The 24,965-nt window shown below is 58.2% G+C and overlaps 1 protein-coding gene across 2 annotated transcripts in view; it reads left to right on the top strand.

Moving 5' to 3' along the window:
- Positions 1-24,965, top strand: part of CSMD1 (CUB and Sushi multiple domains 1) — a 980,559-nt gene that overhangs the window by 789,740 nt on the left and 165,854 nt on the right. For both annotated transcript variants that reach the window (XM_055136180.1, XM_055136183.1), the window contains exons 10-12: positions 6,928-7,049; positions 15,766-15,869; positions 18,129-18,241. In XM_055136180.1, the coding sequence (XP_054992155.1) occupies positions 6,928-7,049; positions 15,766-15,869; positions 18,129-18,241 (339 nt within the window). The remainder of the gene's footprint in view (positions 1-6,927; positions 7,050-15,765; positions 15,870-18,128; positions 18,242-24,965) is intronic.

The following is a 24,965-nucleotide window of genomic DNA, read 5'->3' on the forward strand; positions in this document are numbered from 1 at the left end:
TCACTACAAGGTCCATGGGGGTGGTCACTACAGGGCCCTGGGGGGTGGACAGTGCTGCAGAGAGTGACCACGCAGCACATGGCTTGTTCCCATGGGGTGAGTGACCACTTTGTTTGCCCTCAATGAGTGTCCAGGGAGTGACCTCCACAGGTTGTTCATTTCTGGGAGGGACAGGGATGCTGTGCGCAGTCGGAAACCATCAGGGAACCGGCAGGAAGCAGGCCTGGCTGCCTGAACGAGGAAAGCCATAAAAGCAAAGGCCCGAACTGACTCAGGCAGTTGGTGGTCTGAAGGGAGAAATATCGGCACATGCTTCCCGGTGGGGGGAGGGGGTCTCCAATATGGACAGGGCCAGCCGCTGCTCTCCTACACGAGGTGCTCCCAGTCAGAGCCTCAGGGTCTCTGAGTGCCCAGCCCTCTCCTCTCTTACCCCTGGGGCAGACCCTCCTCTGCCCCGGCCCCCCACAACAGTGACCCCTCCTGCCACCCTGGCCCCTTTGCACCCCTGGGCAGACCCTTTAGCCCCTGTGTCCCTCTGCCCTGTCTGGAAACACCAGCCTGGCCCCTGCCTGTCCGTCCAGGAAGGTCGGGAATGAGCTCATTGCCCACCGGCCAGCACACACCTCCCGGCCCTGCCCCCAGGCACTGACCTCTCCTGCTCTGTCCCCCTCAGTCCCCAGAGTCAGGCCCTGGGAACTGAGCTCAAGGCCCAGACGAGGGACTGTCACCTGCGGGCTGTCCCCCAGGAAGACTGCTCCGAGCTCCCACCAACATGGGATGCAGGCCGGGCCCTGGGGCCCCGGGTAAAGCGTGCGTTCTGCACACAAGGTCCTGGCCCAGTGTGCGTCCCCCGGCCCGTCGGGAGTGGCCCTCACGACAGCTGCCACCGTCAGAGCAGCCCAGCCCTGAAGACAGGGGTGTGTCGTGAGGATGTGCAGGGCGTGTCTCTGCACCTGGAAGGCAGGAAGCAGGCGAGGTCACTCTTTAACGTGTGTCTGCGTCCAGTCTCCCGCAGTCTCCGTGTTCCGCCCCCAGGAGCTCGCAGCCATGCCTGGCCCTGCCTTGGGGCCCCGGGTGCCTCTCCACACCCCCAGCACCCATCGGTGCCACAGAGCAGCCCCAGGCACCGCAGGAGCTGAGCTCAGTGGGTCTCTGTCTTGCTGGCAGGGGTGGGCAAGGGCACAGGGCGTGAGTCAGCCGCCAGCTGCCGCTTCCTCCATGCAGCCCTCTCTGCAGAACCCACCCATGCATTCTCACCCCACTTCAAACCCAGTCACCGCCTGCCTAGGAGTCCCCCACCCATCCAACCCCTGCCATTCGTGAGACCATGAGGGACACTTTTGGAGGCACAGCGTGGACAGCAATTTCCATGGAGACATCTTCCAACGTGTCAAATGTAGGGGGAGCAGGCACAACTGCATCGGGTTTTCCCCCCCATTTTGCCCCCAGAACAGACCATGCTTTTAAGAGGTGGGCTGGCCTCTCACTGGGGGCGGCCTGCCCGGTGCAGACTCCCAAACTCATCTCGCAGCCCCTGCCATCCGCTCGACAGGCAGCGTGTGTGAATGAATGAGAAGGCAACATCCTGACCCGGGTTCCCATGGTTGAATCCGAGTCTTTCAAGGAGGTGATACGGCATGTCCAGCCCGTGGGGTCCAAACGCAGCATCCGTCAGGGGCAGAATAAGAGGCACCTGGTCTGACCACTCTGCAGACTCCAGACCAGGGGGCCAGCAAGGCTGATGTAGGGTCCCGTCGTCTCTGACCGGGGCTTTACCTCCAGCCCACCACTGCCTTCCCTCTAGAAGGGAGCCCGCTGGAGGCTGGCGAGGCTTGCTTGAGTGAGGAGACTCTCCTATTTGCCCGTGTCGTGTCCGTGTCATTAGCCAGTGCTTTCGCTTGCTAATTAGCGTGGGGGCTCCTTCCTCTCAAGGAACAGAGGAACCAGAGCGGTGGTTCACACAGCTCCGTAATTAGACCCATGCTTAGCTGGACCTGCTCTCACTCCCCTCGGGCACCAGAAATCAGCTATTTTGGTTTATGTGGCCGAGTACAGTATGGGGAGCCGCCTAAAACAACACACGTATCTTCAACCTAAAAGCCAAGAAGAAAGAAGAGCCGGTTCTGCTTGGTGAAGTGAAATATCCCAGTGGGGACGTTAGTCCTGGGACTTACAGGGGTATTCACACACAGAGACCTCCACTCCGTGCTAACGGGAGGGACCTCCCCCTCCCGGCCTGCAGAGTCTTACCGGCCTGGAGAGGTGACCAGGGGGAGCCAGTGAGACCCAGGGGTGGGGGTCCCAGGATAAAGTCTCTGTCCCCTGGGTTCAAGCTAGGTTCAGGTTAGGTCCCCTAAGGATTTCCCTCAACTTGCCCACTCACCGTTTACTAAGCTGCCTCCTTTCTGCCGGCAGAAGCGACCTTTTCAGTAGCTACATGAGGCTGATTCTTCCCTGTGTCCGATCAGAGTCAGGAACAGGGACGCTATTCCCTGCGGCCCTGGCTCCCCAGGTGCTCTGAGCACGGATTTAATCAAGCAGATGCTCTTTGCGTTGTGGGGGAGAGTGAACAGCCTCCTCCCCTGTGCTCGGGGCTGGCGCCTGGCAGTGCTTCCAGCCGTGGGGGGGTGCCAGGGACCGAGCCCGACTTGGCCACAGGCCTCTCTGAACTTTCTCTCCAACCTCTGCACGTCTGCTTGGTGAGACCCGGCCGTGCTCAGGGCTTGCTTCTTGCTCTGCACTCGGGAATCGCTCCAGGCAGGCTCGGGGGACCCTGTGGACCGGGCCCACACGCCAGGCACACACACTGCCCTGTACGACAGCTCCAGCCCTGCCCCTCTGATTCTCCAGACTCGTGTTCAGGCACTGGATTCGCACCCTGTTAGCACAGTGTCAGGTGGACAGTGTCCGGACAGACAGCAAAGTGCCCACCTCTGTCAGGCCCCCTCCCCGGGACCCACGTTGTCCCTCCACCCCTGCGCCCTCAGGAACCTCATTGTTCGGGTTGAACTCAGCGCTTAGGTTCTTACAGGTTGGGGATACACCGTGGCCTCACCTCTCTCCACACCCAATGCTGAGTGCCCTGGCCATGCCCTCCCCGTCTGCAGGGCCATCTCCTCCATCCCTCCTTCCTCACACGTCCTCACTTCTGTAACCCAGGGCCAGCACTGCCTGTCCTTTCTCCTTGCTTCTTTCTCTGACAGGGTAGGTGGGTTTCCTCTCCCTCCGCCTCTGTTCTCTCGCTGCCAAGTGCGGGCTCATCCATCCTCAGCTGCCGAGTGTCCGCTGTGTCTCCGCGCGGCAGCCTCACTGCCCACCTCTCTGCAGTGGGCCTTGGGCTGTCGCATGGCCTGGCTATTGTGCTGGTTACAGCGGTGGGCACGGGTGGAGCGAGATGTTCTCCCTTCCTGGGAGAACCCCCCGTGCGTGTTTTCCTGTGACCTACCCACATGAGGTGCCCCCTGCGCTGTTAACTTGATTGAATTCCTGGGAACTCCGAGAACTTCTTTTCTTTTTTGCTTTCAGACTCCTAGGGCCTGGCACGTTTGACTTGAAATTCACTTGGGAGAATGCCATGTTTTGCTCCTTATGTTTTTATCGTCAGGACAAAGGAGGAAGGCTTGTGTTTTTATGAGATGCCCCCAGTCCTAGTGACGGGGAGCCAAGAGCCCTTGGGGGCTAGTCGCTTTGCTCAGACTGGCCCAGGATGGCTCTGCGCTGACCCCCTGATGTCATTTCCTGTGTCGGGGGATTCCGCTGCCCGCTGGAATGCCCCATCCTCCCCTCAGCCGGCCCCTCCCGAGCGCGTGGCCCCCAGGCTCCCTGCATGTCCTGTGGTGGTCCGGCCCCTGGAGGGGTCTCACACTGGACGCGGGCACTGCATCTGTGCACGTGGGACTGGAGAGGAGAGTGAAGGCCAGAATCCAGTTAGGAGTTGAAGGAGCCCGGGGACCCGTATGTTCCAGCCCAGGAGCTGGTGGGTGGGTGGACAGCTCAGGGGCTACAGCACAGCCCAAGAAACCTGAGACTTGCTGGGGGCTCCAGTGGCCCAGGACCCCGGCACCCCCGGGTCCAGTTGCTGTATACTGCTGGGTGTGACTCCCCACCCTTCCCCTCTGTCTGTGTCTCGCCACCTGGGTTGGCACCGAGGCCAACCTGTCTCCCGCTAAACACACAGGACGGACCCATGGCACACCTCAGTGCCGGGAAAGCTCGGGGCCCCAGTGCCATCTTGGTTTAGATGTATTCAATTAGGATGTTCCCCTCCTCACTTAATTTGATGAAATGGTTTGCTACAGAACAACAGATTTCTAGAACTAAATTTACATAACTAGGTAGAGTATTGCTTCGGAGTCCATAAGAGAAATACATGCAAAAAACAGCGTTTAACAAGTGTTTATCAGTTGAATGAAAAATAGCGCAAGTTGGCATTCTGAATCAGACTCAATTCCCATCCAGCTTCCCTCTGGACACACTCTGGTTCTTGTTTTGTTAAAAACGATAAAATATGGGGCCAAAAGAACAATACAGAGATGAAAGCACTTGCCTTGCACCCAGCCGGATGGGTCCATACCCCGCTCTGCAGAGTTGACCCAGCACCCCCAGGAGTGATTCCTGAGTGCAGGGCCAGGGGAAGCCCTGACCACCTCCCCGTGTGGCCCAGAACAAAAGCAAAAGCAGGATTAGATCCAGTTCTTGAAGCTTCCAGCCACTCCCAGGATGCAAGCCTTTCTGGGAGAACCATCAGATAAATGTCCCAGATTGTCCCATCTGTTGTGGCTCAGGCCAACGGAACAAACACTTCCCACATCTTTCCTCTCATCTGGTGATTCTGATGGCTTGATTAAAATTGAAGGGACAAAAAAAAAGTGTTATGATTTCTCATTTATTAGAAGATGCATGGCAGAAACCGAGGCTTCCTTCTGGGGAAGAAAAGGACAAATCTCTCTCACGAATTAATTTGAGAATGGCCGGTGGGAAATCTCTTCTGCCTTGAGCCGCTGCTGTGGCTGGGTGTGGAGAAAGTCCCTGTCCCTATAAACATTCCACTCCCACGGGTCTCTGAAAAGAGGGTCACTGGGAACCGTCTCTCCCCACGCAGTGCTCGAGCTGCATTTCACAGAGAGCCCAGAGCCGATTTTAATTAACCTGCTTCAGGATGGAGCTTCAAAGCCAGCTGCAGAGACACCGGCCAGGCCTGTGTCCACTTGCTGGCCTCCCAGAAATACGTGATGGTCTTCAATGCCCTGAGTAGCCCCTCGATGAACGCCCTTGACAGGAGGCACATATTCACGGCGAGGTGCTGTATTTTCAGCAGGAATCCCACGGCTGAGTTTACCAAGGGGCGCTGGAGGCAACTCTTACACATCTTCTCCTCTGACTCCATAGCAGAGCCCGTGAGTGGCAGGAGCGTTTCCAGGGAATTCTCTCATCTGAGCCTCTCTCAGCCCTCTCTGAAATCCGGGCCCTGACAACAGGCACCCAGAAGTGGCTGCAGGGGGTGTCTGTGTGCAAGTCCCCGTGGTGGCCTCTGGTCTCTGCTCTGGGTCTGGGGGAGCACAGTCTGTGCCTGTGTGTGCTCCCTGCACATCTGCTGTTCCCGTCACTCTGTCACTCTCCACTGGAGCTGGGAAGGAGGGACGATAAGTGATGCTCTCCGAGCATCTCTCCCCCTTCTCCCCTCTCCCCTCCCGCCCCCATCCTCCACCTGTTGGCCGGGTCCCATTGATGTGAATTTCACGGCAGCCCCCAAGGGATGTCCTGGGCCCCTGGGGGTGGTCCTGCCATCTGTGGACCCCATGCACGGCTGCCGAGTGGGGTTGGGGGAATCTCAGGAGCAGCACAGCCACTCACATCAGCGCTCAGATCTGATGCTGAGACGTGGCCCGTTGTGCTGGGGGAGGGGGTCTCCTGAGGAGGACGTGCACACCCAGCCTGGCCAGAGCTACTGGTGGGCAGTGTCTGTGTTTCACTGCATCTTCCAGCGTAGTGCTCCCCTCCCCAGGCACTCACAGTCCTGGCTATTTCCTTGGCTCACAGCTGGAGTGGCAGCCACCATCGTGTCGCTGTGTCGGGGTGTCGGGGCGTCGGTGCCATTCCCGGGGGCGCCTCATGGCACCCGCGCAGCCGAGTGCAGTGCAGGGGTGAGCGATGCTCTGGCCCCCTTTGTGTCCCTGCTGCCGTGGCCTCTGGGGCCAGTGATGCCGCCTCTCGCTAGGGGCCACCACTGGCTCCCTCCTCAGCAGTGCACTGTGACGAGAGTTGCTCTCTGCGGGGTCTGTGTCCAAAGCTGGGAGCGCTCGGCCACCCAGACTGGACAGGTCAGCGCCCGGCAGTGCTGGGGCCCCCAGGCTGCCCAGGGCCCACTCTGAGATGGGAGTGGGGTCCTGCACAGCCAGAGATGAGCCACCAACAGCTGGACCGTGGCCCCGTCCTCAGGGTCCCACCTCAATGACCAAAGGCGAGAGTCCAGAGCGGCTGGTAGCAGCCACGCCACACCCGAGCACTGGCCACAGCCCAGCTCTGTCCCTGGGAGTGAGTCCGGGGATGACTGTGGACAGCTAGGCAGTGCCCACGGCTGGGGGTGGCTGTGGACAGCTAGACAGGTGTCCACACTCCCTGCCCCGCTGGCTGCCCAGTGAGTCTAGGCTGGGTGTCCTGTTTTCTGTGACTCGGGGGTGGATTCACTCTCCGGCCAGTGTCCACAAGCCGTGTGTGGTTGGACAGTGACTGCTCCTTTGCCGCCATCCATGGTGGTGCCCACGAGGCTTCCCCGCACCTCACCCTCCCCGGCGGGGCGTCTGCATCGTGGGGTACCAGCACCCGCCGGCGTCCACCGGCACACTGGCCACCCGGGACGTGGGCTTCAGAGCTTTCCCCGTGGGCAGCCGGGGGCTGGGGACTCTGACCCTCTCTCTGTGTCTGCAGCCAGGACGTGCGGCTCGAACCTGCGAGGGCCCTCGGGCATCATCACCTCCCCAAACTACCCCGTCCAGTATGAGGACAATGCGCAATGCGTGTGGGTCATCACCACCTCGGACCCCGACAAGGTAGGGCTCGGGCTGCCCCTGAGGGCCTGGAACAGCCCTTGCAGGGGTGGGTGGGAGGAGGAGCACTGCAGGGATGTGTGGGGAGGAGGAGCACCTCAGGGGTAGGTGGGAGGAGCACTGCAAAGGTGAGTGGGAGGAGGAGCACCTCAGGGGTGGGTGGGAGGAGGAGCACCACAGGAGTGAGTAGGGAGGAGGAGCACCACAGGAGTGAGTAGGGAGGAGGAGCACCACAGGGGTGAGAGGGAGGAGGAGCACTGCAGGGGTGAGTGGGAGGAGGACTGCAGAGGTGGGCAGGAGGAGGAGCACCTCAGGGGTGGGTGGGAGGAGGAGTCCCTCAGGGGAGGATGGGGAGGAGGAGCACCTCAGGGGAGGATGGGGAGGAGGAGCACCTCAGGGGTGGTTGGGGAGGAGGAGAACTGCAGGGGTGGGGGGAGGAGGAGCTCCCAAGGGTCGGTGTCTGTGTGTTGTGCCCTGGGGTGCAGGGGCTCAGCTCACAGGCCAGCCGTGGCCATGGTGGTTAGGCCATGGGTCAGCACTCAGGATGACGTGACAGTCCCCTGTGAGTTCACTTCCTTTGGGATCCGCAATTCAGCCGCTTTTCTGGATGATTTTCTGTTGGTTGTTGAGGCGAGGGTGGCAGGCGGCACTGAGTGACCCGCAGGGCCCCGACGACTGTGAATCACTGAAGAACTCTCCCAGACTGAGTCAGGATGGCTTCCCACAGGGAGACTGGGCCATGGGCCGTAGGAGAGAACACAGGCGGGCAGGGGTAGTCAGTTTGAGAGCCCAGGCGGGCAGTTGCAGGCAGTGACATCACAAGACATGTCAGTGACATCACAGTGCCCCACAGTGACATCAGAGTGACTTCAGAGGTCATTTTTGCTCTCCATAGCACTGTCACAACAGCATCACAATGACGTCACTGTGACCTCACAGTGGCTCTCAGCGACCTCACAGGCCCCTCCCTTTCAACCTCACGGGGTCATTGGAGATGCACAGTGACGCCTCAGTGGCACGTGAGGTCACTCCTGTCCTCTCACATGATGTCCTTCAGCCACCACAGAGCCATCAGAGTGGCTCTCGGGGACACTTGCGGACCCCAGGGCCATTGTCCTCTGCTGCACCCCTGAGCAGGGAGGCCTTGGACCTCAAGGATGTGGCCACAGGCAGGACAGTGAGGAGACCGGGGGACTTTCTCAGGGTGAGTTTTCAGAATGTTCCCAAGCCTTCCTGTCCCTAAGTGGAGTCAGGAAGGCAGCTCTGGTGGTCACCTCGGGGGGTGGGAGGGACTCTGTGGCTGCGGGTTTACCTGCCTGTGGGCTCCTGAGGACATTGTCTCTGTCGTTGTTTCTTTGGGGGCCACACCTAGCGGTGCTCAGGGCATCACTCTGGGGGGCCTGCTCTCCCTCTGCCCAGCGGCTCCTCTCTCTGGACACCCTGAGGGGGACTTGGGGACCTTGACTAGGATTGCCTGGCAGCGGGGACCCTGGCCACGGCGTGGGGGCCCTCTGCGAGTCTCTTCCCTTCACGAGTCACTTTCCCGCCGTGTTTCTGCACACCACACAGCCACGTGTCCACCTCACTGGCCAGCACCGGCAGCGGGCAGGCCTCCGGTTGCCCCCCCCGAGACTCCCGCCTCCGACACCTGACGGTCTCTCGATTAAGCAGAATTACCATCCAAATTAAGCAGCAGTCATTGCCATTAAGTATAATTAGACTTAATTTGATTCCTTGGGAGAAATTCCAAATAAGGGGGTTTTCCAAGGCGGCTTGGGTGGAGACGGGGCTGCCGAGAGGCCGAGAAGGGGCGGCTGGCAGGGGGAGGCCCTGCAGACCTGTCCCACCTGGTGGCAAGACAAGGGTGGGTGGCCCGGCCCCCTCCCAGACGGGGGCGCCCTTTGGACCTCTGGAACATTCTCCTGCAGGGGTCCGGGATGGAGAGTATCTCAGGGAGTGGACTCAGGCCATTGTTTGCTTTTGTTTCCCGTTGTGGCCGTCAGGACCCCCTCTGGGGCAGAGTGTCCGCTGGCCTCTTCCCTGAGAACCTCATGGCCCTGGGTGGAGCTGAGGCCGCAGCAAGCTGGGCGGGGGCGGGCGGGGACCCCTTCCACTGCTTCTAGTTCTCGAGATCTCCTTCGGGTGGCCCAGGTGCAGACCTGCCTCTGGGCCTGCATGTGCTGTGAATGTGTGTGTGGACCTCTGTGTGTGTGTGTGTGTGTGTGTGTGTGTGTGTATACACGTGAGTGCATGTGTGTGTGGTCCTGTGTGTGTTTGTGTGTGGTCCTGTGTGTTTCTGTGTGTACACACGTGAGTGCATGTGTGTGTAGTCCTGTGTGTGTTTGTGTGTGGTCCTGTGTGTTTCTGTGTGTACACGCGTGAGTGCATGTGTGTGTAGTCCTGTGTGTGTTTGTGTATGTGTGAGTACATTTTTGTGTGTGGTCTTCTGTGTGTTTGTGTGTGTACTCATGAGTGCATGTATGTGTGGTCCTGTATTTGTATGTGTACGCATGAGTGCATGTGTGCGTACACATGAGTGCATGTGTGTGGTCCTGTATTTGTGTGTGTACATGTGAGTGCATGTGTGTGGCCCTGTGTGTTTGTGTGTATACACATGAATGCATGTGTGTGTGGTCCTTGGGTGTTTGTGTGTGTGTACCCATGAGTGCGTATGTATAGTCCTATGGTTTATGTGTCTGTGTGTATGCATGAGTACATGTGTGTGTAGTTCTGTGTGTGTTATGTGTGTATGCATGAGTGCATGTGTGTGTTCCTGTGTACTTATGTGTGTATGCATGAGTGCATTTGTGTGTTCCTGTGTGTTTTTGTGAGTGTATATACACATGTGTACACCTGTGTGCACCTATGTTTCTGTGTGTACTTGTGTATGCATGTGAGATCCATGTGTGGGTGCCTGCATGTGTGCTTCTGTGTCTGCATAAGAATGCATGCACGTGTGTGTGCCCTTGAGCATCTAGGCATGGAGGTGAGACTCCCCTGATTCTCTCAGGACCCCCAGACTCAGCCATCAGTCACACGGTCATCTCCTCACTGGCCTCCCTGCATCTGACGCGCTTCTCAGTCCGATGCTGATGCTGACATCATGACACTTTCCCCTCCCCTCTGTTCTGTTCCGTGCAGCAGCTCCTTCCCCTCGCCCCAGGCTCAGCCCTGGGCTTTGGGCTCTGCACAGGGTGTGAGGGGAGGGCGGTGCGGAGTTGGGGCTCCCCTCAGCGGGGGGGAGTGAGGACAGTGCCCGGGACGGGGCTCCCTCTGGGCCCGCCCGTCTCAGCTGGATGAGGGACGCAGTGTGGAAGGAATGTGTGGCGGTTCCCCAGAGCAGGGGGCAGGGACAGGGCTCTGGGGCAGTGCCCACCTGACACGGGTCAGAGAGGACCCAAGCGTGGGAGGTCATGTCCACTGCCCTCTCAAGTGGTCTGTGGGTTTGATCTGGACATAGCCAAGGACAGAAAGCCCCCATTTGAGACACCATCACCTTGGGCCATGGCAGGAAATGCCCCCAAAGCATGTTCTCTGGACAGTCAGACAGAGGGCACGGACTCGCCCTTCGGGTGCTGCTGGGACGAGGTGACCACGGCCCTGACTTGTGTCCAGGGAGGCAGCCCCAGCTGGCTGGCCATGGTTTCTGGGGTCTCTGTGGATGATGGAGGGCTGTGAGGGGGTTGGGGTTCATGGGCCCGTCCCTAGAGCGAGGGGCCTCCCTGGCACATCCCCCAGGACCTCGTGTGTCCAGACACTGGCCAGCTGCCCTTGAATGGAGGTACCCAGGAAGTCGCAGTGTGACCCTGACCTCGTCACTCAGCTCCCTGGGGAGCCTCGGGCCACTCGCCCATCTGTGTCCTGTGTCCATGCTGGCTAGTTTGGCGATTGCTTTCATCTCTCGTGTGTTGGAGTTGCAGATGAGGACACAGGTTCTGTTTTGTTGCAGAATGACCCACTTCTGGCATTTCCCGGGACCACTTGCGTCCCAGCCTGCCTCTGACCCATCTGAGTTCTGTGGTTGTAAACGCACACGTGGCGTTTGGGACTCTGCAGTGTCCAGCAGCTGTCCACGCTCTTTTGTGGAGCAGCCACTTGTACGGAGCCAGGGTCCAAAGCCCAAAACCTGAGGAGATTTCAGTAGTCAAGCCACTGTCACCAGGGACTGGTGCATGCTTGGTCCCACCTGTCCTTGGCCGGGACTCAAACAAGCACTCTGGGTGGGAGACGGTGCAGGGAGGGGTCAGGCCTCCCACTCCGCCTGTGCCTGAGCTGATGGTCCCCTGGGCATTAGCAGGTGCCGCCTAGAGGCCCCCAGGCACAGCAGGACCCAAACAACGTTGTGGTCTCAGGGTTGATTTGCTGCCGTCCTGGTTAACTGGTCAGAATCTATGTCTCGGGCCCCCGGGCCGCTTGTGTGTTGCTTCAAAGCCCCGTAGTAAGATGACTGTTGCCAGGGCCTGTCCTGGGGAGGAACAGGCGTATCCCAAAGCAGGTTCTGGAGAAACAGCTTTCATTGCCCGGGGACCCAGGTCTTCGCCGACTCAGAGCGCTCAGCTGCATTCCTTCTGTTTCAGGACAGAACACACCCGGGCCGTGTCCAACGGCACACAATAGACTGGTGACATGTGCACACACGTGCGTCCGAAGCCTTACATGGGCAAGATCCAGACCATCAGATACAGGGAAACGAGGAGCAAACTGAAATGAAGACTGGCACATATGGGGGGGGGGGGGCGGAATGTTCTGATTTAAAATCATCACATACACCTTTCGGATTTATATGTAAAACAAGCTCTCTTGGTGTAGGATTAAAGAACATGAGCTACAATTATTCAAAAGCATGAGGGGAAACCAGTGAGAAATTCTTCAGATGCGGAATGTCTGTGAGTGGGATTTGTGTGCGCGTGTGTGTGTGTGTGTGTGTGTGTGTGTGTGTGTGTGTGTGTGTGTCTGACCCCTGGGCCCTCCCCGGCCTCCACCCCTACCTGTGGCCCCAGGATCAGCCCCCAGCCCCGCCCCCCACGGCTCTGCTCAGGGGCCCTGAGCTACCCAGAAGGTGGAGACAAGCCCAGCCCCTGGCTGCCCCTGCCCTGCCCTGCCCCCTCCCGCCCACAGGGGGCGCCTCGTGCTGGGACCAGGAGCCCAGGTTCCACGGGCCCAGCCCCACACTCAGCTCTCTCATCTCTGCACTGTGGACATAAAATGCTCCTGCTGCTGGGCATCCGGCGTCTCTGTCCGGCAGGTTGGCACTGCCACAGGGAGGGGGACATGGGAGACACAGCCTCACCCTCCCGTCCAGAGAACCCGTCGGGGATGTGACTCGGCACAGTGGGGACCATCTGGACATAGCAGGGAGGTGCTGGGCACACTCAGGGCACTGGGTGCAGTGCAGGGAGCTGGGACACAGTAGAGGGAGCTGGACACACTGGGGAAGCTGGACACAGCGGGGTGCTAGATGCAGTGGGAACACTGGACGCAGTGGACGCTGGAACTCCCTTCCGCCAGGCCAGGACTCTGTTCCCGGTGCTCTGTGGCTCCGTTTCTGCTCTCAGCCACTAGGTGGTGGCACCTGCCCACACTGTGGGTCTCAGAGTCCCTCCTGCTGGACACGCTGTCCCCCAACACTCTCCTCTGCCTGCCCCATGCTCCTACGGATCTGCCCTCCCCCTCCACCCCTCCCCAGCACCAACTGCCCGGGACCCCGGCCATGGCCCTCCCCAGTTCCTGTGGTGGCCTTAGAGGACGGGACCCACCTGCCCTTGAAGCAGGCCCCTGGGCCTGTGTTGCCAGGAGAGCAGAGGGTGAGGGTGAGGGGCTCTGTCACCCCCCACCCCCCGGGCACAGCTAGAGGCTCCAGCGTGTTGAGTGTGACAGGGCTGCCCAGTCAGCATGACGGCGTCCAGCCTCTGTGGGCCGCTCAGTCCCCCATCTCAGGGCACGGGTGTCACCTCCACGCTGGGCTGGGGTCCGCTTGCCAAGCAGCTCCCACCCACCCAGACTCCAGCTCCTGGAGGCCTGTGGCCCATGTCCTTGGCCCCTGCACAGATGTGGGCCTGGGAGACTGTGTCCTGGGGAGCATCCCTGAGAGGGGGATTCTTCAGCGCAGACCCCAGCCCTGTGACCCAGAGCACATGGCGGATGTTTCCTGAGTGCTGACGTAGGGACATGCCCGGAACCCAGGAGAGCTGATGACCCATCCAACCTCACTTGTACATGTGCACACATGAGCCCTCCATACACACACGTGCACATGCACATACATGAGCCTCCTCCTCATAACACATACATGCACACACTCATACATACATGCACACATGTGCATACACACGTGTCCCCTCCTCATACACACACATGCACACATGTGCACACAGCCCCCTCCTCATACACACGTGCACACACAGGTTCCCTCCTCATACACACATACATGCCTCTCATACACACATGTGCATATATGTGCCCCCCTCCTCATACACACATCCACACACACATGTCCCCTCTTCATACACACATGTGCACACACACGTGTTCCCTCCTCATACACACATGTGCCCCCACCTTATACACACAATCACACATGCACACACATGCCCTCACCTCTTACACACAATCACACATGCACATGTGCCCCCACCTCATACACACACATGTAGATTCCCTCCCAAACAGTCACACATGCTGATGCCTCTACCCTCCACATACACATGTGTATGCCCCCTGACACACGCACACACACACACACACTGATGCCCCCACACACTCACATCCACACACATGTACCGACTCTGCAGGCTGCCCGGGTTGCAATGGGGCCAGAGATCTAGCTGTGTCCTGCCCCTTCCCGCCGTGCAGACATTTGGGCACTTCCAGAATCAGCTACTTCCCTGCGTCAGTCGGCAGGACGGGACGGTCGCTGGCCCGAGCGTCAGACCCAGGCAGCCGGGGAGGCGCTCACGCCCCAGCCTTGTCAGGGGCCCACACCCGCGATGGCAAACAGCTCGGAGACGCTGGCAGTCGGCAGTGACAGCCGCTGCTCCTGTCTGTCCCGTCTGCCCAGAGCAGACGGTGCCCGTGTGCGCTGCCGATGGCCCACCGGTGTCCCAGCCGACGCCGCCCGGCCTGCAGCTTCCATGGGGGTCTCGTCCTCCTCGTTCCTCTTCCCCAGGAGCCAGGGCCCCCCTCCCCTCCCTTCTGTCTCTCGGCTCCGGGGGCCAGCTGGCAAGACACAGAGCTGATTCCAGGAGGAGACGGACATGGGGACATCTACTTGGTCCAGGCGCCGGGCAGAGCCCCGGCCTTAGCCACTGCTGGGTTCACAGGCATGAGTCGCGCCCCAGCACCCGATCCCAGGGGCCTGCTGAGCATGGCCGTGCTGCCCCTGAACAGGCCGAGTGACCACTGTGGGCAGTACACCCCCCGAGGCGGTGCCCCTCGACCTCCCTGTCCATGCTCAGCTCCTCAGGGCCACATCTCGTCCCCCTGGTCCGTCCCTAACCCCAGTGCCCACAGACCCCTAGACAAAATGGTGCTGGACCAGGGTCACGCATTGCCCACGGTCAGATGCGTCTTCCAGAAGATTCGATTCAAAGCTGGAGGCTCTGTTTTCAGTAAAGAAGGTGGCCTCGAATCAGATGCTCCTCGTGCGACTCCCGTGGCGAGTCAGCAGACACGTTTCTCCGTGGCAGTGGCCCACGGGAGGCACCATCCTGCAGCCGTGTCCCCCAGGGACAGCATGGGGGGCTCAGGGCCGAGCGGCATCACTTCTCCTGGGATGCCTGGGTCCCCTCTGGGCAGGAAGGCTGAGGGTCCCGCCCACTGCCCTAAAAGTGTGGACACAGAGAGGTGGTGTGTGTCTTGGGGAGAGTCACCTCAGGTCACACAGAGAGACAGTATGACTCTCAGGGAGAGTCACCTCAGGTCACACAGAGAGACGGTGTATGTCGGGGTGAGCCACCTCAGGTCACACAGAGTGACGGTGTGAGTCACCTCAGGTCATTCAGAGTGACAGTGTGTGTCTCAGGGAGAGTCTCCTCAGGTCACACAGAATGACGGTGTGAATCACCACAGGTCATACAGAGAGATGGTGTGAGTCACCTCAGGTCACACAGAGTGACAGTGTGTGTCTCAGGGAGAGTCTCCTCAGGTCACACAGAATGATGGTGTGAATCACCACAGGTCATACAGAGAGATGGTGTGAGCCACCTCAGGTCACACAGAGTGACAGTGTGTGTCTCAGGGAGAGTCTCCTCAGGTCACACAGAATGATGGTGTGAATCACCACAGGTCATACAGAGAGATGGTGTGAGTCACCTCAGGTCACACAGAGTGACAGTGTGTGTCTCAGGGAGAGTCTCCTCAGGTCACACAGAATGATGGTGTGAATCACCACAGGTCATACAGAGAGATGGTGTGAGTCACCTCAGGTCACACAGAGTGACAGTGTGTGTCTCAGGGAGAGTCTCCTCAGGTCACACAGAATGATGGTGTGAATCACCACAGGTCATACAGAGAGATGGTGTGAGTCACCTCAGGTCACACAGAGTGACAGATGTTGGGAGACATCTCCGGCCACACAGGTAGGAGCTGCCTCCCGGTGTGCCGCCCTGAGAGCCTGGGCAGTGGAAGGGCCGCAGCTCGGGAACAGCAGCGAGCAGGGTACTGGCATGGTGACGTGGGATGAATCCGGGCTGTGGGTCTGATGCCGCCCCCTGGCCCACAGGTCATCAAACTCGCCTTCGAGGAGTTCGAGCTGGAGCGCGGCTATGACACCCTCACAGTTGGCGACGCAGGGAAAGTGGGGGACACCAGGACCGTTTTGTATGTGTAAGTATGTCTCTCCCCTCTGTGGGGACATGCACGTGTGCACACACAAGCTGTGCATCTGTGCCACCGTCACACGGGAGTGTTGCTCTTCTCTGCCGCGTGAGTGGTCGTGTGTGCAGACGTGAGTTTGTGTGTGCATGTGTGTGTGCGTGTATGTGTGTGTGCAGACGTGAGCATGTGTGTGCGTGCATGTGTGTGTGCGTGTGTGTGCCTATATGTGCAAATGTGAGCATGTGTATGTGTGTGCGTTTGCATGTGTGTGTGCCTATGTGTGCAGATGTGTGTATGTGTATGCACATGTGTGTGCCCATGTGTGCAGATGTGAGCATGTGTGTGTGCGCGTGTGTTTGCGTCTTGTGTGTGTGAGCATGTCCTTTACTTCTCTTGCCACACACACAATCACGTGTAGAAATCTGCATCATGAATGTGTGGGTCATGTTGACATGGTGAGTCTAGCGTAAGCGTAAAGTGGGCTTCTTCAGCACACACAGTCACATGTGAACATGGGTGTCCCCTGCCCTACCGGTGTGGTTCTGACTGGCATTTTACAAGTGCCGTGTCTGAGTGGTTTCCAGTGCAGGGTCCCCTCAGGGTCAGCTGGCGGGTGCAGGGCTGAGCATGGGCACCCACAGCACAGGTGATGCCGGGGGACGAGGGCGTCCTGCCCCGCTGAGGGAGTGGGGAGGGTCTGGCGGGGGGCGTCACTGAGGCTGAAGGGGACAGAGAAATTGCTGCTCTTTGGCTTTCCTGTATTACCCTGAGCAGTGGATTTAAGGTGAGACATGAAAAAGAGCTGTTTGCAGAGGCTATAAATAGAAGCCATCTTTCCTCCATGCACCCACATAGCCTAGAGGTTGTTAGTCAAGAGAAATGGGGGGAAAGGCAGGAAATAAACTAAGTCAGAGAGAAAGTGATCAACCCACAGCCCCCGCGGCCCAGAAGTGTCAGCCCTGAGCTAGGAGACGAATAGAACGACGGTAGTAAAGGCAGGATGGGGCGTGGGAGCCCCTGCAGGGGGTAGGGCTCCGGCCTCACGTGCATTGATCCTGGAGCCACCCCAGCACCCGCCTGTGGCCCCCCAGCGGTCCCCAGGAGCTGCCCGAACAGGGCAGGACACCAGCGCTGCCAGGCGTGGCCCAGGCCCCAAACAATGAGGAGGGCAGGGATGAGGCTTGCATGAGGACGAGCATGAGGAGGGGAGAGGATGGCGGTGTGGCTGCTGAGACGGAGATGCAGGTGCTGGTGATGAGACCATCGTGCTGACGACCAGCCCTTGACGGTTCGGGGGGCAGCAGACTCGGAGGAGATGGGACCGCAGGTGGGGGCCCAGCTGGGGGTGTCACGGCTCGGGGCCGGCTGAGGCAGGGAGCTGACATCGAGGCTCACAAGTGGCGTCTCCACCTGAGACCCGGGAGGCCTTGGGCCCAGGCAGGGGGTGGCCCCCTCTGTGTTGGCCATCCTGTGCCTGGTGCTGCCCCAGGCCAGTTTCTGCTCTGGCGTCTCTGCACTGGACAAGCCTTGAACTTACCATAAATACGGGGTCGCCTGGTCGGTCTATCAGAGCCAAAACGCAGGGTCACAGGAAAGAAATCAGGTTGTTTAGGCAAAATTCGGGTGATACATTTGCATTCACACAATGAATACAAGTATACATGGCAATTAGCCATTGTGTCTTTGAAAGTGGGTCTGATTGATAAGTAATAGACAAGACAGGTGATCAATAGGTGCTAGCTAGTAGACTGATCAATGTAGGCAGATAGAAAGTCTGCAGAAGACAGATGGGCAGAGGGTGACGGGAGACAGGAGGTGACAGGGAGAGGAAGAGGTGGAGGTGGAGTTTCAAAGGCAGAGAAGATGGGTAGGTGACACACAGACAGACACACACATTCAGAGACACAGACAGACACAGGGACACAGATGGACAGACACATACAGAGACATGCAGACATGTGGACACAGAGACGTGAAGACAGACACGTGGACACAGACACACAGACACATACAGACATGCACAGACAGACGCATGATGCAGAGATGGACAGACACATAGACAGACACATGGACACAGACACACAGACAGACACATACAGACATGCACAGACAGACGCTTGATGCAGAGATGGACAGACACATACAGTGACACACAGACAGACACATGGACGCAGACACACAGACACATACAGAGGTACTGGGTGGCCGGTGCCCCCTTTGCGTGAGCAGGAAGCCCCTGCCCTGAGCCTGACTGATGCCCCCCCACAGCCTCACGGGCTCGAGCGTGCCTGACCTCATCGTCAGCCTGAGCAACCAGATGTGGCTGCACCTCCAGTCGGACGACAGCATCGCCTCGCCCGGCTTCAAGGCCGTCTACCAAGGTAGGCACTTCCCCACGGGCCGGGCACTGGCTGGGAGTAGGCCGGGGTACTGCCCCTTGGCACCCACGGGTGGCTCGAGGCCGCTTCCTCATGCAGCCGGCACTGGGGCTGTCCCAGGGCCAGGCTCCTCCCCCACGGTCCTCTGCTCAGTTCAGGAAGGTCCACCAGAGGCTACTGGCCTCACCACCCCACACGTCCACGTGACACTGTGACAGCCCCCACCCACACCTCCCGCTCTCTCCCCTCCTGCTCTCTCCCCTGCACCCAGCTCTCTGGGGGCTGCTGGGGTCCGGCCAGGACTCCGAGCCGCCAGGGACTGGCAGCCCATATGCCAGGAACTATGACTTCTTCGGTTCCTCCCCTGCGGGCTCAGGGCTGAGACCTGAGGATGGGGAGCCTGTGTCCTCCCCCCTCGCCGTGGGACTGCACTGTGGCATCACTGGGTGCTGTGTGACGCGGCGGGTTATGTGGCAGGTGCTTCCCGGAAGCTCCCCTCGGCCCCTTCTCTGTCTCACAGAGGCTCCCCCGGTCCCTGGGCAGTGTGTTGTGGGGCGGCCCGAGACAGACGCCTGGGCAGGGCCTGGGATGGGGCAGCAGCAGCCTCTGTCCCCTGGCGCCTCCCTGGACTGCCCCGGGCCCCACTGCCACCTCATCCTGTCTCCGTCTCCTGAGTTGGGGGTGTGGGGATGCTGTGGCTCAGAGCCTGCAGGGCCACACGTGAGCCCCACCCTGCGCCTCCCCCCAAGACCATGGCAGCAGGGCCTGGGGGCAGGCCTGCTCCCTGCCGTGTGGACGCGGGAGTGACGTTCTTGCTCTAGAACAACCCGGGGAGGTGGAGGCAGGAGGAAGTGTTTCCCGAACACATCCTGAGCAGGGACAGCTCGTGAGTGGATGAAGCCCCCAGACTCACCCGTGGGCTGGGCAGGCAGGGGCCTGGATTGCCCTCCCCCCAGGAGGAGCCCAGGGCCAGGTGGTCCCCCCATCAGTGGTCGGGGAAATGCAAATCAGTTCCAACGGCATGCCCCATCCACAGTGCTCGGACTTCCTAAAGAGAGTGGCAGAAGGGCCAATCGGGGCAGGGTCTGCAGCCTGCAGACCCTGGGTCAATTCTGCACCCCTCCAGGAGTCACCCCCGAGCACAGAGCCAAGACAAGCCCTGAGTATATTTGGGTGTGGGAAGGAAGGGAGAAAGGGAGGAAGGGAAGGAAGGCGGGAAGGAAGGAAGGAAGGAAGGAAGGAAGGAAGGAAGGAAGGAAGGAAGGAAGGAAGGAAGGAAGGAAGGAAGGAAGGAAGGAAGGAAGGAAAGTAAAAGGAAGGGAGAGAGGGAAGAAGGAAGGAAGGAAGGAAGGGGAGTAGGGGGGAAGGGGAGGAGGGAAGGAAGGAGGGATCTTGTCCTGCCATTCCATTCTTAGGAGTCGGAGCCCTGCCTTGATTTTGGAAATCGTCCCCTAATTTCTGCATCTAATCGTAGCCCGTGATGTTGGGGTAGGGTTTGGGGGCTTGTTCCTTTTCCTCCTGCAGCCCTTGCAAAGGAAACTGAGTCATTAAGAATGTGATGGCAGGGCTGGAGCAATAGCACAGCGGGTAGGGCATTTGCCTTGCATGTGGCCGACTCGGGTTCGATTCCCAGCATCCATGTGGTCCCATGAGCACCGCCAGGGGTAATTCCTGAGTGCATGAGCCAGGAATAACCCCTGTGCATTGCCGGGTGTGACCCAAAAAGAAAAAAAATTTGATGACTGCGATATTATATGTGAAGAACATAATCTACTCAAACGGGTAAATAATCTCACAGAGCCCAGCACATGTCTCACTGGAGCGCTCCTTTCTTGGCTTTTCCCTTTTTCTTTTATTTTTAAATAAGTCTTTGATGCTGCTAGAGTCGAACTTGCTTTCCACTGTACCCTGGAACGTGTTTCTTCTCCGTACAGAGAAATCTGACTTCGGATCTAATTCAGGGGAGGGAAAGACAGGGAGAAGGGGTGCGGGTGCAGACAAGGCCGCTAGTAGACAGGTGTGGGGCTGAAGGTGCAGACAGCGCCCCCTGGTGGAAGGGTGTAGGGCTGCAGGTGCAGGACTGCGGATGCAGACACCGCTCCTAGTGGACGGTTGCAGGACTGCAGGTGCAGGGCTACGGGTGCAGACACTGCCACCTAGAGGAGGGGTGCAGAACTGCGGATGCAGACCCCACCCGGTGGTGGTGGGGTACAGGGCTGCAGATGCAGGACTAAGGGTGCAGACACTACCCCTAGTGGATTGGTGCTGGGCTGCGGGTGCAGATACTGCCCCCTAGTAGACGGGTGCAGGACTGTAAGTGGAGACACCGCCCCCTAGCGGGGGTGCAGGGCTGAGGCGGTGGCCCCTGGTGAGCTGCATTTCCAATGCTGCTCTTCTCCTCCGTAAGTGATGGCTGTAGACGAGAATACATCAAACCAAGTGAGCCGCGGATCGGGTTTTTATGAGTTTTCCCCTTGAACAATATTATGATAAATTCACACAATAGCATTTGATTTTTTCCCTCCCCACCAGGAGGATCAAGCACAGAAAATGAGTTTGCCCTTCAGTCTTTGAAGTTTTGTGAGGCATGACAAGCTCGGGCTTAGGATGGGAGGGAAGCTGCTCTACGCGAGGGAGCAGCCAGGTCCACCGCCCGCGCCCGCTCTGTCGCTGCTCATTATGCTTCCTGCTCTTGCCCTGCCACGTAGCAGGGAGAAGCAGTGCAAGATGGGGACAGGACCGTGGTTGCCCTTGAAGTGACCTTCACTTAGAATTCCCACCTCCATCGCCCTGAGTCATACCATGTGAGTGCATCACAGAGCCGGCCATTTCTGGTGCTCTTTTTAACTCAGGAATACCGTTTCACGCTTTGTCCAAGAATGGTTGCCATTGATATGATGGAAAAGGTTATTTGTGGAGACTGGGGAGATTATTACTGGGATTAAGTTACTTTCCTTGCAGTCAGCAGGCTCCATTTCAATGCCCAGTAACACCTATGGTCACCCCTCCAGGAGTGAGCCCTGAGCAGAGCCAAGACTGAGCCCTAAGAAGCACCAGGTGTGGCCCCTAGCGCATCTGTGCCTTTGACACAAATACAGTTTTTGAGGCCCTACATGCCACAATACAGAAAATATCAAAGATTGCTGTGAAAGATAACACTCTTCTTTCTAGAATGTTTGTCATCAGAATCTTAAAGGTGAGGCTAGAAGACATGAGAGTGGTCCAGGAGCTGGTTCACTCCACTGCAGTGCACAGTCTGACTCAGAGGCTGGGAGAGAGTCTGGGTTCCAGACAGGGGCCGTCTCTGCTCAGGCATCACCTTAAAAGGTTCAGTTCTTCCTGCCGCCTTCTGCTGCCATCCCTCTGTGCTATATGTCATGAAAGTAGATGAGAGCTTGGCCAAACTCTCTTACTTATTCCGTTTTCTGGTGCCTTGATTGATAACAATTCTTCGTTGATACCATATCTCAGAACACATCATTATATCATGGAACATCAGGCTGGTGGTCCTGATCAAGGCTTTGCTGGAGTCCAGTAAGTGTCCACCTCCATGAAACATCCATGTATGTGGCCATCAAAGATGTATGCTCTGACATTGAGTAGCAGATTCTGCAGGGGTTGGGGGTGTCTGAGCCAGACCCATGGCCCATAGCAAGGCCAGTGGTTGTGCCTGCTGCTGAGGCTCGCTCAGGAAAGCTCCTGGTGTCCTCAGAAGGATGCAGCTCATTGAACTGGTCATTCTGGAAAGAGGAAAGGAGATGTGAAGAACAGTGATTATTTTGTGTTATATGTTTGTTTGTTTGTTTGTTTGGGGGCCACACCTGGCCACACCTGGTGCTCAGGAGGAACATAGGTGGTGCCAGGGATTGACCTGGTCAGCCATGTGCAAGACCAGTGCCCTCCCCATTGTCCTATCACTCCAGCCCTCGGGAATGTGGTGATGTATCTTCATTGCATGGGCCCCCTGAACTCAGTGAAGGGGAGTGAATTGAGGGCCTGGGGAGTTGCTCATTAGCAGAAATGAGAGTACCCCAGCTCTGAGTCCCCGCCTGGCTGCCCAGGAAGCACCCAGTGCCAGCAGTGAGCCCTGTGGCACCCCTCACACCCATGCTGGAGCCTCCATCCTCTCCCAGGGGAAATCAACTTCCACTGGGGCTACTTGGAATCACTCTGGGCTGCTGTGGCTGCTGCACATGGGGGGGCTCATTAGAGAGACTTTGGTCCCCTTTGCTGTGGGTCGTCTCCCAATCAGCATCACCAAGTCTTTTCTGGAGCTGAAACTTCTGCTAAAAATCCAGACTGGGGTTTCTGGAAGATTCTTCTCAGGTGAAACCACTGCAAGTGCTGCTCTGCCCCCGGGTTCCTTATTTCTATATTAAAAAAATAAAAAGAATTTTTGCTAAAGCACCCTTAGTTGTGGGTGTCAATTAAACCATCATTAGGCATCTAAGATTTGCACTTTATGGTTGGCCCCCTACAGCCCTACTATAAATCATTCTCAACTGTGGAAACTTTAAAAAAAAAACAACAACTATTGAACATCCAATCTCAGGCTCCGGAAGGAAGGTGCCGCTTTCCTAATGAATTCAGGGCCGGGATGGTGGGCATTGTCTCCAGATAATGGGGTTTGACAAACCTGCTTGGTTTTGAGCTGATTAAATCGCAGGGCTGTATTTTAAAGCTCTTAGCTTGTTAGTTATCTCTCAAAGGGCGCCGGGCCCATTTACCAGGTCAGCTCATTGCAGATGCCAGAGAACATGGAGCTTCTACAGCAATTGAGTCGACATGCAAACACTTCCTCTGTCTAAGGAGACTGCCCCCGGGGAGGATTCTGAAATGAGCGTGTGTGTGATTTCCAAATTGGATTAAAGGCATTTATTAGTAGCCTGAACAAACTAACTACTCACCTGTAGGTTTTCCCATAATTTGGTGGCGGGGGTTGGGGACATACCAGAGACCGAGGGAGAGAACAGAAGTTTCCTAGTGACCATGATTTGAGGAAAGGTTTTGAGTATCATATCTGCAGGGGTGCAGGGGCTGCTCTGACACTGTCTTTGGGTAACAGTGACAGCATGGCTGATCGTCGGGGGTATTGGTAGAGCGTGAAGTTCCCTGGATTGTGAACCCATCTGTCCCGGAGTCACTAGCACCGAGGGTTTCTGTCCTCCTGTTGTTAAACACTTCCCCGTTTGGCTTTTGCATCTGGCACTTTGTAGAGTCTAGTGTTTCCCTCTGGGACTCAGGCTCGTGGGGGCTTGTTGGACCCACGGAGGGAGAGCCAGTGGACATGCACCGCATGGACAGGGCATGAGAGAGGGGAGCCTTCGGGGGCATGTTTTCGGGGTGAGGAGGAGGAGGAGGACAGTGAGTGGAAAGGACCCACTGCAGTCTCGGCTGCAGACCCTGAGGCCTGAGGCCCTGGTCAGCACCCAAATGTCCGGCAGGTTTGTCCTGGCCCAATCAGAGCCCAGAGAACTAATGAGGCAGCGTCTCCGGCAGAGAGGTGGTCCCACTCACCAAACGTCAGGCCTCAGGCAGTCCCCTTTAGCTTTCCCTAGCCCCCGAGGGTCCTCTAGCTCCCGGTGGGGAGCGCTCAGGGGCAAAGCTGCATAAAGCTTGCCCCCACGCAGACGAGCCTCAACCGTCTTCGCCAGGGTGTGGGGAGCAGCTGGGGGTCCCGTGCCGCTCGCCATGTTCACTGCACCCAAGCTTTCATTTATCTATCCTAAATATTGCCTTGCAGCCGAGGTCACAGGTTGCGTTGGGTCTGGGTGTCTCTGCTCTGGTGAGGTTCCAGCGCCTGCTCGGGGAGAGCTGCTTCCACCGAGCTCAGACGTGGTACAGCCCCCCCATGCCCGCGCCGGGCCAGCACCCAGAGGCGCCACCACTCACTCATGCCACCCCACTCAGTGCCACCAGCTCAAGGGCTAAGCAGGGGTGGCTGAGGCTGGCACAGACCAGACTGCTGTGTGCCCCCAACCACTGCTGGCGGCCGGTGCCGGGTGCGGCTCTGTCAGCACCAAAGAAGGATGCTCCGGTGTGTGAAGGGACAATAGCCGGAGTCACCATCCCTCTGCTTCGCACCCAAGTTGTGCGGGAGCTTAGGAGTGGACACACATGAGCAAGTACCTCTGCCTGCCCAGGGGCCCTCGGAGGCCCCTTGCCCTCTCAGCACAGACCTGACCAGCTGCAAAGACAGAACTGGGTGCCTCCCAGGGGCCCTTGCCCACGCGGCCCTGTGGGCTGAGCCCATCTCTGTGGGGCTTATGTGCACCTTCCCGCCACCTCCTCTCCTTCCGGTCATCTCCATGCTCCATGCTCCAGTGCGTCCAGAGCCCGTCACGCCCTTCCTTGCAGCTCTGCTCTGGGATATTTCCCTCTCTCTGGTCCAACACTGTCCAGAAAAGACCTGACACTGAGTTGTCCTGAGACACTTTGAGAGTGAAAGAGTGATCGACTGAATCCGTCCTTGGCCAGTAGCTTCAGGGACTGGGCAGCGTGCGGCAAACACTGTGTGTGTGGATTTGAAACATGTTTCACCGCAGTTGGGTCTGTATAAGGAGAGCTTTGGTTCTGCATCTTTCCTTTCACCTCACCTGAAAGCTATAGAGGCCTGCGTAGTTTATACCGTGAATCTCAGTAAAGACCAGGTCAGGGGCAACAGTCATGTAAATGCCCAGCACGGAAGAATAAAGTCAGTTTTATGCCAGGTTTACATGAAAACTGA

The sequence above is a fragment of the Sorex araneus genome, chromosome 1 (assembly GCF_027595985.1).
Source record: "Sorex araneus isolate mSorAra2 chromosome 1, mSorAra2.pri, whole genome shotgun sequence".
In the NCBI taxonomy this organism is placed as follows: domain Eukaryota; kingdom Metazoa; phylum Chordata; class Mammalia; order Eulipotyphla; family Soricidae; genus Sorex; species Sorex araneus.